The 18,006-nt window shown below is 30.1% G+C and overlaps 1 protein-coding gene across 1 annotated transcript in view; it reads right to left on the bottom strand.

The window, feature by feature from the left end:
• Positions 1 to 13,674, bottom strand: part of LOC129237131 (protein yellow) — a 30,892-nt gene extending 17,218 nt beyond the window's left edge. Inside the window, exon 1 of the mRNA XM_054871608.1 lies at positions 13,428 to 13,674. Within this exon, the coding sequence (XP_054727583.1) occupies positions 13,428 to 13,674 (247 nt within the window). The remainder of the gene's footprint in view (positions 1 to 13,427) is intronic.
• Positions 13,675 to 18,006: the final 4,332 nt, after the last annotated feature.

Here is an 18,006-nt window from a genome sequence, read left to right as displayed (position 1 = left end):
TAAGGGTCAAATCTGGTGAATGCGGCGAATGCTCCAACAATTCGAAATTTAATTCATAGATTTTAGCCATTGCTAAAATGCTCTTGTGAATCTATGCGTTGTCTTGATGAAAAATATTTTTTTTAAAGGCTACAATAATATTCATAATTTGTTGTTTAACCCTACAAACTGGTAATCCACAAACAAAACTCCTTTCTCATCCCCAAACAGCCGGTGCTAATACTTTTTTCTAGGCACGAACTCATTTCGGAGCTGAAGAACCAGGTTCACACGACTGTTCGGATTTGATTTAGGATCACGGTGAGAAACCCATGTCACATCCATAGTGATGAATCGATGCACAAAATTCACTTTATCTTTTCGAAAACGCTCTAAATGTTGCTGAGAAAGTCACATTCGAATGTGTTTTTAACTCATTGGCAAGAGAATGTGGCACACAGCTTTCTGAAACCCAATACTTCAGCACAAATATTGCTTACACTGGCCAACGAGACGCCTAGAGCTTCTACAAAATCTCTTTCAGTCACTCGACGACTTTCCAATATGACTTTCTGCATGTTTCTACAATTTCTGGTGTTGTTGCTCTTTTTGGACGCCCTTGACTTGCATTGTCTTCAAGGCTTGTGCGACCACATTTAAATTCAGCAACCCGTCTTTCCCCTGTCCTAAATAATGGCGATGTCAGTTATGGCACCAATTAAGAAGAAGAATTAATGGCGAAAAGTCCTTGTATACTTTCAACAAACGTTCCTTTGTTTTCAAACCTTCCAAAAATAAAAATCCAGTCACTTGAAAGTGACGAAACTTCATTTTTTCCATCGTAGAAAATACTGTGACATGTCGACACTAAATGGCTTGGAAACAAAGAACGAATTGCCAGATTGAAATGAAACTTCCCATTTCCCCATTCATATGAAGAAGGTGCTAACATAACAAAAAAAAATTCTTATCGAACCACAAAACTGTTTACACAACTTAGTGCATAAGTGAGATATACTATATATTTTTTGTTATTTTTGATTGATTTTTTGTTTTTTTTTGTTTTTGAAATCATCTCTTATGCTGCTAAATAAGGTCTTTTGCGAAAATGAAATACATAGACTTGAACTCCTTCCGTTTTCACCTCCTTATTAACCACTGCCACACCACTGTGCTACAACTTTTCACACAATCCTTAATTTGAAGCTACTCAGCCGTCAATCAGTTGGTGCCTAATCGGTTAAACCAAACTGCGTACATTTCATGTATGTTTAAGTAACGAGTTCATGATTTATCAGCAAATAAGCTCACTTGTTTTGTACTTTTTCGTTTGCGTTATGGTTTTGCCGCAACTTTGTTATGGTGGTTTTGCTTTATTTGTTTTATTTTATCGCAATTAAAACTTATCTGATTTTAACTTTTTTACCACTTTTTATTTGTCACTACTTTTATGTCACATCTGTTGCAACAAATCAATTTGCGCTATTTTGTCCACCGCGTTGAACATTTGTTGTTGCTTGTTGCACACCTTTATGTGTTGACAGGTGATTTATCTATATATAAACATATATAACACTTCCATGTGATCGAAATTGCCGTTATGTGGATTTGAGTAATAATTGCATATTACAATGATGCTAACGATAAACATGAGCCATGTAACGAGAGCAGAAATTAAGTCAGTTGAATGGAAAACGGCGGCCGTCGTAAGCAAATGGGTAGGTGCGTGATTAGCATTCGGAAGTACATAGGTTCGCATCTGCGTGCATGAAACTGCAAAATGATAAGAAAAGTTGCTTCTAATAGCAGTCGCCCTCGGCAGGCAATAGCAAATCTTCTCATACAAAAAAAATATCTGCCGTAAACTGGCTCCTTACATCTGTAGGTCCCTCCATTTGTGGAACAACATCAAGACGCCTGCTGCAAACAATAAAAGGAGCTCGGCCAAACACCCAAAAAGGGTGTAAACGCCAATTATTTAGTTTACTTTTTTTAAGGAAATAAATGCGACAGAAAAGCAAACACAACAAAAGAAAAGAAAACAAAAAACCTTTTTTTAACCAAAACTAATAAATTACTTATTTATCACTGCATTTACGCACATATCCAATTATCTAAATTGCTCAGCCAAATCAGTCGAAAAATCAACGTTAAAGCACAAAAGATAAAAAGAAAATACAAACGCAAAAATTTGTTAAATTTAATTAGAAGTTTGAAATTGATTCGCTGCCAGTTAAAGTTTAGTTAAAAAAACCTACTGATGTTTTTTCAATTTTTTGTTTTCATATGTTTTGACTGTTTAAATGTTTAAACCACAAAAAAAACACTTCTACAGAAAATTTGCTATTTGGAGACATTTTTCAAATGTAGTGCATGCCGCTGACCAAAATCACGCACAGATATTGTAAATACAGCAAATTTCTATGCCAAATCCGTACGCATGCGCAACTCTTAAGTGACTATGTAAGAGCAGCGAATAGACTTCTATTTTGGGGGGAAAAATGCATTAACGAAAATAGACAAAAAAACGAGTTCAGGTGAAAATTTAAAAAATTTAGTGAATACTAAAAAAAATAAAAAACTAGAAAATAAGATTATTGAAAATTGGATGAAATTTATATCAGTATTAGATGGAATTGAATACAAATTATATAAAAAAAAGTATTAAAAAAACTAACAAATTTAATGAAGAAAAAAAATTGTGTATATATTATAATGATTTTTATTCAATTTAATGCCACACAAAAAAAAATTATGTGGATTGAGATGGAATTAAATTGAAATCAATTAAATTAAAAATATAAGAAAAAACCTATTCAATGAAAATACATTTTTTTTGTACATATCAAGATTTTTGTTTAATTTAATGCAATGCAAAAAAAATTTTATTAAAATTTTTATTAGAATTTTGTTTGCCTGTTTTTTAGCATTTCAATTTTTTTATTGAATTCAATTCAATCTAATACACATTTAAATACATTTTTTTTTGTATAAAATAATATTTATTTAATACAATACCAAATAAAATATTTAAATTTAAAAGAATGGAAAAAAAATTATAAAAAAATTTTCATACATAACACAACATTTTGTATAAAAAAATGTTCATACATCAAAAATTTTTTTTTCTTTTTGCTTTATAAATACAATATGAATGAAAATAAAAATTATTTAAGTAAACTTAACAAACAATCTATTTTTATTTTTATTATTTACATTTAAAAAAAAATTATGCAAAAAAAAAATACTTATACAGGAAAAAAATGTTTCTTCCTTCTTTGTTAAAAAAATATGAATGAAAAAAAAATTATGTGAACTAAATTTTGTTTGCCTTTTTTAGCATTTTGCTTTTTCTATTCAATTTAATTGAATTCAATTCAATCTATCACTCATTTAAATGAAATTGACTTTTTTATATAGGTATTTATAATACAAAACCAAAAAAAAAATAATACATTTAAATGAAAAGAAAAACAATTTTTTTTTTAATTTGTGTACACAAACAAGTTTTTTTTCTGTTTTTATAAAAATTTACACACAAACATTTTTTTTCTTTTTTTATTAAAATTTACATACACAAAACTATTTTTTTTAAATATTAATAAAAAAAGAAAATGTATTTAAGTTAATTAACTAACAAATTGTTTTTATTATTTACATTTAAAAAAGGCTTATGGAAATAATTACATACACAAGAAAAACATTTTTTCCTTAAAAAAAAAATTAAAAATTAAAAAAAAATATGCAAATTATTTTTGTTTGCCTTTTTTAGCACTTTGATTTTATTATTCAATTTAATTGAATTCTATTCAATCTAATACGCATTTAAATAAATTGTTTTTTGTATATAATAATGTTTATTTAATTTCATACTATGCAAAATACCAAAAAAAAAAATTATTGCATTTTTTAAATTAAAAAAAAGTTATTTAAAAGAAATTACATGCACAAAAAAAATTTTTTGTTTTCATTTCAACTTTTTTTTCTATTTTTTAAATATGAATGAAAAAAAAATCTATTTAAATTAATTAATCATTTAAATGTTTGTTTTGCTTTTTTCGGAATTTAAATTTTTTATTCAATTTAATTCAATTCATTTCAATCTAACACTCATTTAAATGAAAAAAAATATGCATATAATAATACCTATTTAATTTAAAAATATACAAATAATAAAAAATTATTTAATAATTTCAATTTCAAAAAAATTTTTTTTCATTTCAACTTTTTTTTCTTTTTTGTAAATATGAATGGAAAAAAATATCTATTGAAGTCAATTTTTTATTAAATTTTTATTTTGCCTTTTTTTAACATTTTGATTTTTTATTCAATTTAATTCAATCTTACACTCATTTAGATGAAAAAAATTTTTTTGTATGTTATATGTATAATGTTTATTTAATTTAATACTATACAAAATATAAAAAAATTACTTCATTATTTAAATTTTTTTTTTAAAAAAAGGAAAAAAAAATGAGTAAAAAAAATTACATGCACAAAAATTTTCTTTTCATTTAAACTTTTTTCCATTTTTAAAAATATGAATGAAAAAAAGCATCTATTTAATTTTTTATTTAAATGTTTTTTTGCCTTTTTTAGCATTTAAATTATTTTTATTCAATTTAATTGAATTCAATTCAATCTGTCACTCATTAAAGTGAAACAAATTTTTTTGTATATAATAATATTTTTTTAATTTAATACTATACAAAATACAAAAAAAAATTCGTTATTTAAATTTTTTAAAAAAGAGGAAAAAAATTTATTAAAAAAATTACATACACAAACAATTTTCTTTTTATTTCAACTATTTTTCCTTTTTTTAAATATGAATGAAAAAAAAAATCTATTTAATTTAATTTTTTATTTAAATTTCTTTTTTGCTTCTTTCAGCATTTTAATTTTTTTATTCAATTTAATTGAATTCAATTCAATCTATATTAATACTGATTTAAATGAATTTATTATTATTTATTTAATTTATATATACTGTACCCTACAAAATAAAAAATTTTTTTTATTTAATTTAAATATGTATATGTAATTTTAATTAAAAAAAAATATTTTTTGTGTATGTAATTCTAATTTTTATGTAAATCAAAATTTACCCTCTTTTATTTTTTAACTTTAAATGAAAAAAAAATTTTATTTTAATTTTTGTTTATTGAAGTTAATTAAATTAAACTAAATTAAAGCAAACTCAATTTCGAGAATATGCTGTGTGAAGTAACTGACTAAAAACTGACTATTATCCACTAGACGTCTTCTAGATTTGAACCATAACTCGCGGTATACAACGCATCGAGTCACACTAAAATATGTTTTACAGTGGTCCAAAATGTAAGTAAAACAAAAGAAAATTCGACGTATTCTTCAGTACCTTTACAACAAAAGTCAAAAGTTGGAGCAGCCGGCCGAAAAAGTTTGTATTGCATCAGCAAAGCCGTAGCTCTAAACTCTCCATTCCGGGGATATGTCCGTTGAAATCGAAACACTCCCTAGGTGGTCAATAGTAGAAAATTTCGGTATAATAATGAAATCATAGAATTGGACTAGCATGAGAGGATAGTGTGCTCTCATTGCCTATGAACTAAGAATCAGCCAGACTCAGCCAAATTAATTGAAACGAAGGAACCTTTCGCACCTAAACGACGCCTGTGGTTATTTACTGAAGTGTAATGTAAGTCGATTCATTTGTGAGGCGGATGTTAACTGGATCTTGTACGAGAACAACAACCTAAGGAGTTTATTGCGAAATGCTTTGAGCCATGCCAAACAATCGCTAAGAACGGATTAGCGTTTAGGAAGGTTTCATTGTGCATTTGGCGAGATTGGCAATGAGTTCCTTTGAGCTTTCTCATAAGGCCAAACACTTAATTTGGATCTCAACTAAAGGGTTTTCCAATAACAGGTGTTAACTTTTTTTTCAACAAGACGGCGCCAACAAGCCACGGTCGATTCAAGACCTCAAAGACGGAATTTGTGAGGCTATCGACGATATAGGGCAGCCACTTTGCAATTCGGCTATGGAAAATTTCATGAAAAGGATATTGTCTTCTAAGCGTGGTCGTGGTGGTCATTTACCTGATGTTATTTTCCACTATTAACGGCATACCTTCCTCTTTATAATTAAATAAACATCCGATCATTTATTTAAAAAAAACTTTTTTCTTTGAATATCGTAAAAACGCCTCTTATTGGAAAACCCAGGATTGAAGCAGACGATCGACTAGAAGTGACACTTTGAGCTTTTCCCATCGGTTCGAACACGTAATTTGGGCCTCAATAGATTAAATAGAAGCAGACGATCGGCTAAAAGCGACCACATTTGACGAATAGAAAAGACCGGACCACAAACATTTGTTGAAGTCTTTTAACGTCGCGACGCAACTGAAGTTCCAATATCTTGGTTAGAAAGTGCCATCCAATGGCATAATAAATTTGAATGAATTGTAAATATATTTAGTTCTTTATTGACCAAGTTCCGGTGGTTGTTTAACAGTATGCGTTTTTATTTGATGCTGGGAAAGGTAATTGGAGCTGCAGAACTGAATTGGTTAGGTTGCCGTTATTAGCACCTTTCCTTCCGCGTTCTTTGAATTGCATAAAAAAAGCTAAGCAAATGAGGCTAGTGTGGAACGAGGACAAGGTGATTTTCATTTTATTTTTAAATATTTTTTCTTAATTTGTAAGGGGACTTCGTTAATTGTCAACCATCCTGCATAGCGTAACATTTATAGATTTTTGCAGATAAGCAACGAAAGCCTAAGACTGGTTGCCCGCTGAAGAGAATTTGGTGCTTTTAAATAATTTCCACATTTACTGTATATTTTGTCAAATGTTTTTCTTCTGTCGAAGAACTGGTCAACCGAAATGAATGTACATAAATTTATTGCTGGCTTTTATTGCCATATGTGAATGAATGTAATTTTTTATATTTCATTTTTTTTCGAAAGTATAACACTAAGCAGCTAGGCAGCTAATTTGCTGTCATGAGTAGCATTTTGCACCTACCGCACATATTTATGTACAATTGTAGGTATATGTGTCGCATTAAGGTGGGTCGATTTTTATGGAAAATTGTTTCTCGAAAAAGACTTGAACTAATCAATCACTTTATTATGTGCTCAAACACTATGATATACGTACACACATTAGGGTAAGCACACTCATTACGGTGAGTTAATTTATATGGAACGGTTTTTCTCGTCATCGTTCCCAGTACATTCAGATTCTACTTAAATTTATAAGAAAAAAGTGCATTAGAGCATAGTTCTCAGGCCAGTTTTGAGCCGCTCAAATTTTAAAGGAAGCTGTCTTTAGTTGAACAAAGTTAATATGAAGATTAGTATTTGCTAAAGTTTTATTAATGTTATTTTTGCTCAACTCAAACCTGTATTTTGTGACCTTTTGTCACGAAAAATTTATTTTAGATGCCTATTTTTTATATAAAGAATTCCAAGATGAGGCTGCAAAGTAAATTATTGTATTTTTTTAACACAATAATGGGAAAAGTGACTTGAAACCTTCTTGTTGTATGTAAATCAAACTAAAACTTAAAAAAAATTAAGTTTTTAATATATTTAAAAACAAAAAATTATTAATTTTAAATTAATAAATATTAAAAAAAATCTTAAATATTAAAAAAAGAATTTATAGTATAAATTTTAAATTTTAATATTTTAAATATAAATTTAAATTTTTTTTTTTTGTATTTTAAAACTAATTTTTTTCTTTAAATTTAAAATTTATATATTTTTTGCGCATATAAATTTTTATTAAAAGCAAAAAAAAAAAATTAAATAAAAGTAAAAAAATAAAATTAAAAAAAAATTATATACACAAAAACAAAAAACAATTCTTACATTTAAAAATTTATTTTATAAAATTTGTTTTTCTCTTAAATTTAAAAAAAAAACAAAATAAATTTTTTAAATAAAAATAAAAAAATTAAATTTTGTAAAATAAATTTACATACACAAAAGAAAAAAAATTTAATTTAGAAATTTGTTTTATAAAATTTGTTTTTCTTTTAAATTTAAATAAAAACTTTGTTTTGGTTTATTTTGTATTGCATTAAATAAATATTATTATATACAAAAAAGCTTTTTTCATTTAAATGGCTGTTAGATTGAATTGACTTCATTTAAATTGAATGAAGAAAAATCAAAATGCTATAAAACAGGCAAAAAAATCTAATAAGAATTTTGATAATTTGTTTTTTTTTGTATTGCATTAAATTAAACAACAATCATTTCAATACATACAAACACAATTTTTTTATTAAACTTGTTTTTTTGTTTTAAGATACATTTTTAAAAATTTAAAAATTAAAAAAAATTTTTAAGTTTTTAAATTTTTTTCTGAATATTTATTAAATTATCTTAACATTTTTTTCTATTAATTCTTTTCTTCTAATAATTTTTTTTTTTTACAACTCACAATATATTTACAATTTTTGGTTTTAGCAATATTTTTCGTTGAACACCATGTACCTTTTTTTTACACTTTCTATCTTCACTACCATAACTCCCTCGCTTAGAGTATTTTCGTATTAATTAAAGTTAGCTTCTTTCATACTTTAAAATTTGGAGGACTCGAAATTTACTTTGGAGCTATGCTCTACGGCCCTATTTTTTGCTAGAATAGCCTACAGAATCTGAATCTGTTAAGAGCGATGCTTAAAAAAAATCATTCCGCACAAATTGACCCACCCTAGTGTATGTGTGCATATACTTATATATATGTGCGCGCATGTACATAGTGTTTGTGCCAAAAATGAATTGATTAGTTCAAGTTTTTGCTACTTAAACGAGTAATTGATTTATTTATCAATAAAGAAAACAGTTTAAGAAACAAAGCTTTTAAAAAATATTCACAATCCAATGGATAACTACAATCAATATTGTTTGGGTGTTAAATTGTTCGAGTGGCCAGTTAGCTGCAAATTAGCAAATTAACATTGTTGAATGCGCTTATTAACTGCTACGTTTTTGTGCCACGCGAGACAGAGTATTACGAGGGTTTTTTTTGTATAATATGTTAAGAGGCGTAACAGGCAGTAGTAGATATTTCCACGGTGTAATTTAACATTTTCGACATAAATCTTTGGCAGAAATGAAGTGGATTCAATGGGCTTACTTCTACTTTACTTTGTACTTTTTCCAATAAATGTCGTTTTTTGCCATTGGCAAAGATCAACCAATTACCCCCTGTTTCAAGTGTTCTAAGCGTGAAATAATAATTAATTATTATGTTTTGAAAAAGAACTACAAAGTATCTGAAGACAACATATGTCTTATCATCAGTGATATTCAAGAACATATAATTCCAGCTTTTAATAAAAGATGAATGGAAGTCTCCCTTAAAAAAGACATATTAAAAAAAACAGTTGGATTCCGAATATTCAGTTATTTTACCGAAAGACAATACACCCGTTTCTGGTAAACATGGAAAACCATGCTTACCCTATACAGACTCATCAGAACCCAGCAAGAAAAGAAAACAAACACAATGTTACTCCATGAATACGGATTTGAATACATTTACAATGCTTATCTTCAGGGACTATGTTCGATAGGAGAAGGAACAGAAGCAAATCTTGTGGAAACAATAAGAGCAGCAGACCGTAAAAATAAGACCTTATACTCGGATCTAATAGAAAAATCAGAACAGAAACCCATTCTAACGGATGAAGAACCATTAAGTGTTTTAATTGATTTAAATTTAACAAAAGCCAAATATCAATACCTAAAAAATTTAACTAACGAACGACACTCTTTTATATTTCCACCATATTACAAAGTGCAAGCAATTAAACAAACCTGCTATCCGCCAGTGTCCTCAATAGAAGGAACAAACTCAAGTGCAAAAATAATGAAGCTTCAAGATTTATTGGATCACACTGTGGCTAGAATTTTGAGAGTAGATTCCGTCTTCAAAGATGATTTGAAACATCTAGTTTTGTACAGTGAATGGGGATGTAATGGTTCATCTGGACAAAGCCAGTATAAACAAAAACTTCCAGAAGAGTCTGAAAGTATTACTGACGCAAATTTGTTTATCGCTTCTATGGTGCCTATTATTTCTATTCCTTTAATACGTATTGTAATGTACTGATTCTTCTTAAACAATATTTAATTTGATAATTTTTAAGTTTAACTTTTTTTCACAAGCTATTTAAAAACAAATGATATTAAAATATATTTTTTAAATAAATCTTTACACATTTTTTTGTATTTGTGCAAATTTTCGTAACTTAATCTTTAGAAATGTAACAATTATCGATTTTTGGTCCGCAAAACTCCTCGATTTTCCATATTGCAGCGCTTCAATTTTTTAATTAATATAGTTTTATTAAGACTTATGTTTGTATATTTTCCAATTTTTTTATTATTTTGAATTAATTTTTTCTTTACTTTCTAAATTTCGTTTTATTATAATCGTCACCATAAAATATATATTTCTTATACACTTCCATTCTTAATTTTTTGTTCAATTTAATTATTGAAATTTTTTGTTACTTTGAACCCTTGTTTTTGGTGTTCTGTTTTTTTATTTCGATAAAATATTTTTAATTAGACTCGTGCCTGTATATATCATAACTTTTTTTTAATTTTTAATTAATTTTTTTTTATATTCTTAAATTTTGTTTTTTATAATCATCCCCGTGAAATATATATTTCTCATTCCATTCTTAAACTATTGTTATTTTTTTTTTTTCAATTTAATTATTTAAATTTATTTGTTGACCTCATATTGTTTTGAACCTTTTTTTCGGTGTTTCATTTCTGTTTTTTTATTTCAACAATTTGTAGTTAAGTTGGTTTATATTTGTGTTATACCTTAAACATTTTTTGAGCCCATCTTTCGTGTTTTTTTTATTTCAATAATGCATTGTTAATCAGATTTATGTTTGCCTTTTTCATAATTTTTTATTTTTTATTTTTAGTTTCATTAAATTTTTTTTTAATTTTCAAATTTTATCTTCTTAATTTTCAAATTTTATCTTCCTTAAAATATATATTTCTTATTCCGTTATTTAATTAACCTTATTTTTAATCAGGTTTAATTCAATCAGATTTAAGTTTGTATGCGTTCATAAATTAAAAAAAAAATTCAATTCTTTTAATCTTGAATTCTGATTTACCCTTATAATTTCATTAAAATATATTTTTTTTTTTTGTAGTTTTATTAATTTCGTTACCTCGCTCACGTTATACGAGGACGGGTCAATAAGTCCGTGACTTTTTGTATTTCTGACCTCTTTACTGAAAAAGAAATACTGCTCCTGTCAACTGGCATCTGTCAGTTGACTACTGTCAAAATTTCAACGTGCTGTGTCAGTTAGTTTGTGTTTTACAGCTACCTTTATCAGACTATCCAGTAATTCACAGTCGACCACAAACGCAATCGTGTAACAACTTCACAGGAAGGTTTGGCGTTGTTTAATAGCAATATGGAGGAGTTTTTGCGCCATTTTGTAACCGTGGACGAAACATGGATCCATCACCACACACCAGAGACCAAACAAGAGTCGAAACAGTGGGTTTCTAAGGGTAAATCGGCTTAATAAGCACACGAAATTCAGTTTTTTCCATTTTTCCTCAAATTACTGAGTAGTCTGATAAAGGTAGCTGTAAAACACAAACTAACTGACGCAGCACGTTCAAATTTTGACAGGAGTCAACTGACAGATGCCTGTTGACAGGAGCAGTATTTCTTTTTCAGTAAAGAGGTCAGAAATACAAAAAGTCACGGACTTATTGACCTGCCCTCGTATTTTTATATTTCAGTTATATTTTGCGTTTTTCTATTTTAATTATGTATGCACATACGCCTGTGTCCAAAATAATAAGAGCGCATTTTTTTGTTTATATTTTTTTAAGTACAGTGCATTGCCCAACAAAAATCACATAACTCAAAGCAAAACTTAAGCGAATTACAAAAAAAAACTACAAAAATTTACAAGTTTTATTCAGAATTTTTAGAAAAATTCTGGGTTGCAGCCCATGCAGTATTAGTACACAAAGTGCAAGTTGCGAGTGGTTCAAACTTCTGGTTAATTTTTGAAATTTTTTTTTCGCCGATGCGAATTTTCTGAGCATTTTTTCCATATAAAAGGCTTTTTTCCTATAAATTGTCGCAAATCGATGAGATTTCGATTTTAAACTTACATCTTATGATATTCTAATTTACATAATTGCATATACTACAAAACTGATTACACGATTTTTTCTGAAGATTCTATTTAAAAATTTAAATTTTTGTGAACTATTTTTTTTAAATTTGTGAAATTTTTGTGAATTTTGTTCCAAGTTTCAAGCTTTGAGTTATAAGTTTTTATAAAAAAAAATGTAATGCAAAAAATAGTGAAAAACTGGTAATTTATCATGTTCTTTTTATTTTGAACACGTACATATGTATATCTTTTAACACGGTGCTGGACAAATTTCCGCAAAACTCCAGGGGCCAACAGGACCCCTTCGTGAAAAAGGAAAAATCACGCCAAATTTATGCTAATTTCAAATTTCTTTGTTTTTTTAGGTAATGTCTTTTTTAAGGAGAGGGGCTCTGCCAAACACCTAACAAAAGTGTACGGGCCAATATTTTATATTTTTGTTTTTATTTGTTATTATTTTTTAGTTTTTCAAAAATTTTTTTTTGGTTTTTTTTGGGACCTTTAAGGTTAACAAAAAGGGTAAAAAAACGAAATTTTTTATAGCTCACACGATAACGATATTGATACGGAACAAGATTCTTTTTGTCTTTTTGATATCAGACACCTGTAGGTCCCGGAATTCGTGTCGCCAGCGACATAGTATTTTTTGGAAGACAATTTTTTTAAGGCTGGCAACTTTTTGAACGAACCACAAATGGTCAAAAAAAAAATTGATTTTGTAGCAATGGATCAAAAACTTCAATACTGGAAACAAAAATAAAATATATTTTTTCGTTTGCGTTTTACACGTTTTTAAAGAAATACTCAAAAAACACGATTTCAAATGAGGCTAGAGCCTTAATAGAATAAAATGAAAAAAAAAAAATTTTCTTACAATTTTTTACAGAATTTTCTTGTCCTTCAATTTCAATGCTTTAAAGGAGCTAGATTAAAATGGATTCAAGTACATGAACTCCGCTTTCATCCACTTCTATCTCTATAATATTTCCGTAGAGTGGCAATTAATCAAAAACCTAGTGTTTGAAAGCACACAAATTTTATGTCAGCGCAGACCTTCGTCAACAAAACAAAGTTCCACTCTAAATGACTTCAAAAACCGCTACCCGAATGTATGAAATTTTACTTCGCCTTTTAAATTTGTATCCCTCTGCTAACCCTCCGACCTCTTAATCACCTACACGCATACACGAAAATGAATGTACGTAGAGATATGTAAATCACTCTAAATATCCTTTCGTATCCTTGCACTTTGCTGAGTTACACCTACCGTCACGCCAACGTGGTACCGTTACAAACAGCCGATTGCCCCAATGCTCCACGCCCACAGGCAATGCATTTTGTGGCACATAATCGCCGCTGGCGAGCGCTTGCTGCTTCAAATTAGCACTCGGAAAAGCGAAATCCAATTGTGTCCAGCTGTAACGTTCCTGCAATTTGTATGTCGCACGCGCATGCGCCACCAGGCACAACAACACGGCTAGGCAAAAAATTGGTGAACGCAAATTCGCATTCATTTTTTTTTAAATTTTTTAATATTCCTGTATTTGCACTTTAAAAAGGATATTTTCATCAACTTTTATTTGCAAATTTAAAATTTATTTTTTTGTATAAATTTTTAATTTCCAACACAACGCGCACTTCCGTTTTCTTGCAAGCGACGCGTTACTCGATATACTCAATGCACCAACGTTGGCGGCGCTAACACGCGACTGTTGTCCAATTGGCGAAATGTTACGATTTTTATAAACTTTAACAAAACAAGCAACACAGCAGGCCACCAACGGTGGCCACCTGTTTGCGGGCCGGCTAGTCTGTCTGTCTGCCTGTCTGTTAGCCATCACACGCTTGATGACCGCAAAAGACATAGACTCAGCGCCGACGACAAGCCTCTCTCTGTGCGCTGATACGCGCATAAACCGTTTTTGTTTTTTTCATTTTTGTTGTTTTTGCTGACATTCGCTATTGCTCGTATGGGTACACCGAACGCTACGTCACACTTTGGCTGGTGTTTCTTTTTGCTGCTGCTGCTGCTGCTGGTGTTTTTTACAGCTGACGACAATGCAACTGATTCCATTAGCAACAAATTCGTATCAAACTATAATTGACAATGTATTTGGTTTCTGCCAAATTTATGACAACCATTAAAACGTGCTTTTGAATAGCAGTCTGCATAAGCGATCAGAATGGTTTTTATGTGCATTAATACCACCGCGGCAGACGGTCGTTAATCGGCGGCTGGCAGGCACAGTGACAGCGCGGCTGGTTATTTGTACGTGCCACTCATTGCGTGTGGTGGCGCAAATTCTGAACACTTTTTTGGCGTTATGGCCATGTAGGACTACGCAGATGCACACATACACACATACAGATGAATATGTAACAAAATGTAGCCATAAGCTTCTTGCTTCTGTGCTCCAATTCCGCTTGCGCAAGGCTCAAATTTACAGATTTTCTTCGATTTGCAGTAATAAGCAGTAGTTATGAGCAATGAGGAAAATCTCGACGTGGTGTGTTAAGTAGGTGTAAATAAATACTCGTACACACACATTTGCACTAATGCCAATATATCAAAGAAGGCATATTTGGAAATCCTCTTATGATTAAAAAACAAAAAAACGCAGCACAGTGCGACAAATTTTCCACTTTTTTAACACCCATGAGAAAAAATATAAGTGCATAATATTAGAGCTGAATTATAATGAATTAGAGTGAATTTACATTTTTCAATTCCCACCAGCGTAGCAGCATTTAAGTTCTCGAAAGACCTCAAAGTTTTACCTGGCAGGCAAAATTCAAAAAATTATTATAAATTTATAAAAGTATTGGGTTGGGGAATAAGTGCATAGCGTTTTTATATTTTCTTTTATTTTACAACGATTTGTTTGCTGTTTGGCAAATATTAATTATTTCTGCTCTACAAAACTGTGTTAATTGTATTTTTGAGCTATTTAATTTTTATTAGTTTTGAGGCTTAGAAATGGCATACCCAAGAGGCGAAAATCAACACTTTCGACACCTGCTCTTTCTTGCTTTTCATGGAGGTCAAAAAGCTCCTGAAGCAGCCCGGGATACTCGCGATATGTAGGTGAGTCTACAGCACGGAAATGGTTTGAAAAGTTCAAAAATGGCGACTTTGACGTCGATGATACGTTCCACAGCGGAAGGCCTTCTGAAGATCGTCTCAAATCACTTTTGTTTTTCAACAGTCGTCAAACCAGTCGTGAATTGGCAGAAAAAATGAACTGTGATCATAAACCGATTCTCAATCACCTTCCAACTTAATGATTTACCGAAAATGTCTGCCTGGATTCAACAGATCAACTACCAGCCTCCTCACAGGTGCTGTAACGGGTCACTGCACTATTGGCGCTCTAGTCTGTAGAATGGGTGACTTCTGCAAGATGAAGAAGAAATTGAGTCGGTACAGCACCTCATCTGTGTAGGTCCTGCACTTTAAAGAAGTTGTGCCAAATATCTTGGCGATTATTTCTTTGAAGACCTGGGAAATTTGCAAAAAGTCTCACTGGCGGGACTGGTTAACTTTTTAAAAAGATGCAAAGGGTTTAAGCAACTTAGTTAGGCGAAGGAAAACAAATGCAGGTATAACAATGGGCCATAGGGCCACCGAGTGTTTTGTCTTAGACAAGCAACCTGGCTAACCTAGCCCAATCTACCCTACCAGAAGATGATTTTTTAGCGAAATTGTTCTTAGTGAATTTTCGTTATTTTTATAGGGCTGCCAAATGAGATCGAATTAATTTTTGCAATTTATAGACATAATTTATAGATCGAACTGTGGCAGTTGTCAAAACTAAATACAGCGAAAAAATTAAAGCCAAGTTAAACGATCCTATGTATTTATAGAAATAAAAAAATGTATCAGTTTTGCCTAGAAATAGCGAAAAATGTACCTTTGATAATTTTTCTCAACTTGCAGTTAACTTCTTTTGGCTGAAACAGAAAAACAGATTCCAGTAAGTAATGGAATATTTCAAAAACACTTTTTATTTATTTTTTCTGCTCAAAAATATTGTAATAAATCCTTCTGAAAATAAAAAAAAACATACAAACTAAAAATCGAATCGAAAAACTCCTTGAAATATAAAGTTCCAGCATTCATTTTATATTAGACAAGCAACCTGACCAACCGAAGCTACAATCATGTTTTCTGAAAAATGTTAAAAATATCCTTTGAAATGTTTTTCAAAAGACGCGCCTAGAAGTTGTTTTCAAATAAATCAAACTTCGTAAAAATTTAGATTCTTTCAGATTTTACAATCTTTTTTGTTCAAAATACGGCTCTTAAGGATTATATGTATGTGAAAAATAACATCACATGAATACATATATACCATTTACCTCATTGTTGAGAACGTCGAGACATCGATGTTCAGCAACACTTTGCGCTATAGCCGCAATATTTTTAACAGTATTTTTTCAGTTTTTGGTTTGCAAGTCCTTTTTCTATTATCGACAGAACCAGTTTCTTGACTTTTTTCATCCACCTTTGAAATGTCGACTCATTTCCACCAAAAATCAGGAATTTTGTGATATGTTGTTCTTAAAGATTGACCATTTTCATAATAAGTTGCAATAATGTATAAGTGTTATTCTGTCGTGTAAAGTTGTACATCTGCCTACTTGGCAAAAGTCAAAGATGTCATAGAAAAGGTACCGCCTGGGAATAATTCACTACTAACATCTACGCGTCACGTTTGAAAGACCCTTCGATACACTTCAAAATTTCCATTGAATTTATTTTAAAAAGCATTATGGTTGAGACAATTAGTTTAATTAAAACTGGCGAAATATTTGTACTCCTAGCTCCATTAATTCTAGAGTAAAATGAGTGCGAGAGTTGCCGTTTATATTGTATTTTGCGCCTCTGCAACATTACGTAAAATGATGACCAATAATTCGTTATTTTTAACGAAAAGTTTACTAATTTTTAACATAAACCTACATATAAAGTTTTTATTTACTTGTTTACTTTTTCATTTTTTAATGAGTTGCGTCCATTGATCAGCTTTCTTGGACTGTTGGTATAGAAGCACCACACTTAGCCACTATGAAATACTGGTGCAAAAAGTTCCATGCAGGATGAATTTCATGAAAGCCGTGCAAAAACGATTGTTATGCCAAAACCAATCGATGCTGTGCGTTGATAATGCAAAATAGTCATGTGAAATATCGCGATGTAGAGGCATCCTTGGGCATTAGTGCGACTAGCATACATTCAGTAGCAGTGCAAACCTCATAAAGAATCTAATCTAATACATTCAGTATTGCAATTTGCTCGTCAAGAAGATTTATTACAATTGGATACCGCATAATTTGCTAAGTGTCTTGCCCGAAAATAGACTCGTGTCGATTGGTGTAAAGAAATAATGAAGAAGTTCAGCCGCGGTGCTTTAAGATACCTCTATGACACCGCAATAGGTGACAAAGCTTGGTCTGTTCCACGTAACCGGAATTACCTGGATTTATATCCGGCCAACGGCTGTCACTTTAGCACCTCTTAGGCACCTCAAAGCAAATGGTCGCCTTTTTTCGCACAACTGTACCACTAAAGAAACTAAAAAAATTAAGATTCTTTAAATGCAGCCTGGAGAGAACTATTTTTTCTTAAAAACTTCATATGAAATTTGAAAAGTTTTAAATTTTTCGAGCTAGCGAAGAGTTTAGTCTAGGTCACGCAAAAAGTGTTTAACTTCATCAAAAAAAATCTTATTAAGAAAAATGTGTAGTATATAATATTTGTATCTTACGTTAGTTACGCAAAAGGTTAGATTTTTCTGTATATATATTATATTTCTTGTCAGTCTAAAGAGAGATGCCGGGTAATG

This window comes from Anastrepha obliqua, chromosome 2 (assembly GCF_027943255.1).
Source record: "Anastrepha obliqua isolate idAnaObli1 chromosome 2, idAnaObli1_1.0, whole genome shotgun sequence".
Lineage (NCBI taxonomy): Eukaryota > Metazoa > Arthropoda > Insecta > Diptera > Tephritidae > Anastrepha > Anastrepha obliqua.
This window is presented reverse-complemented; position numbering and strand designations above follow the sequence as displayed.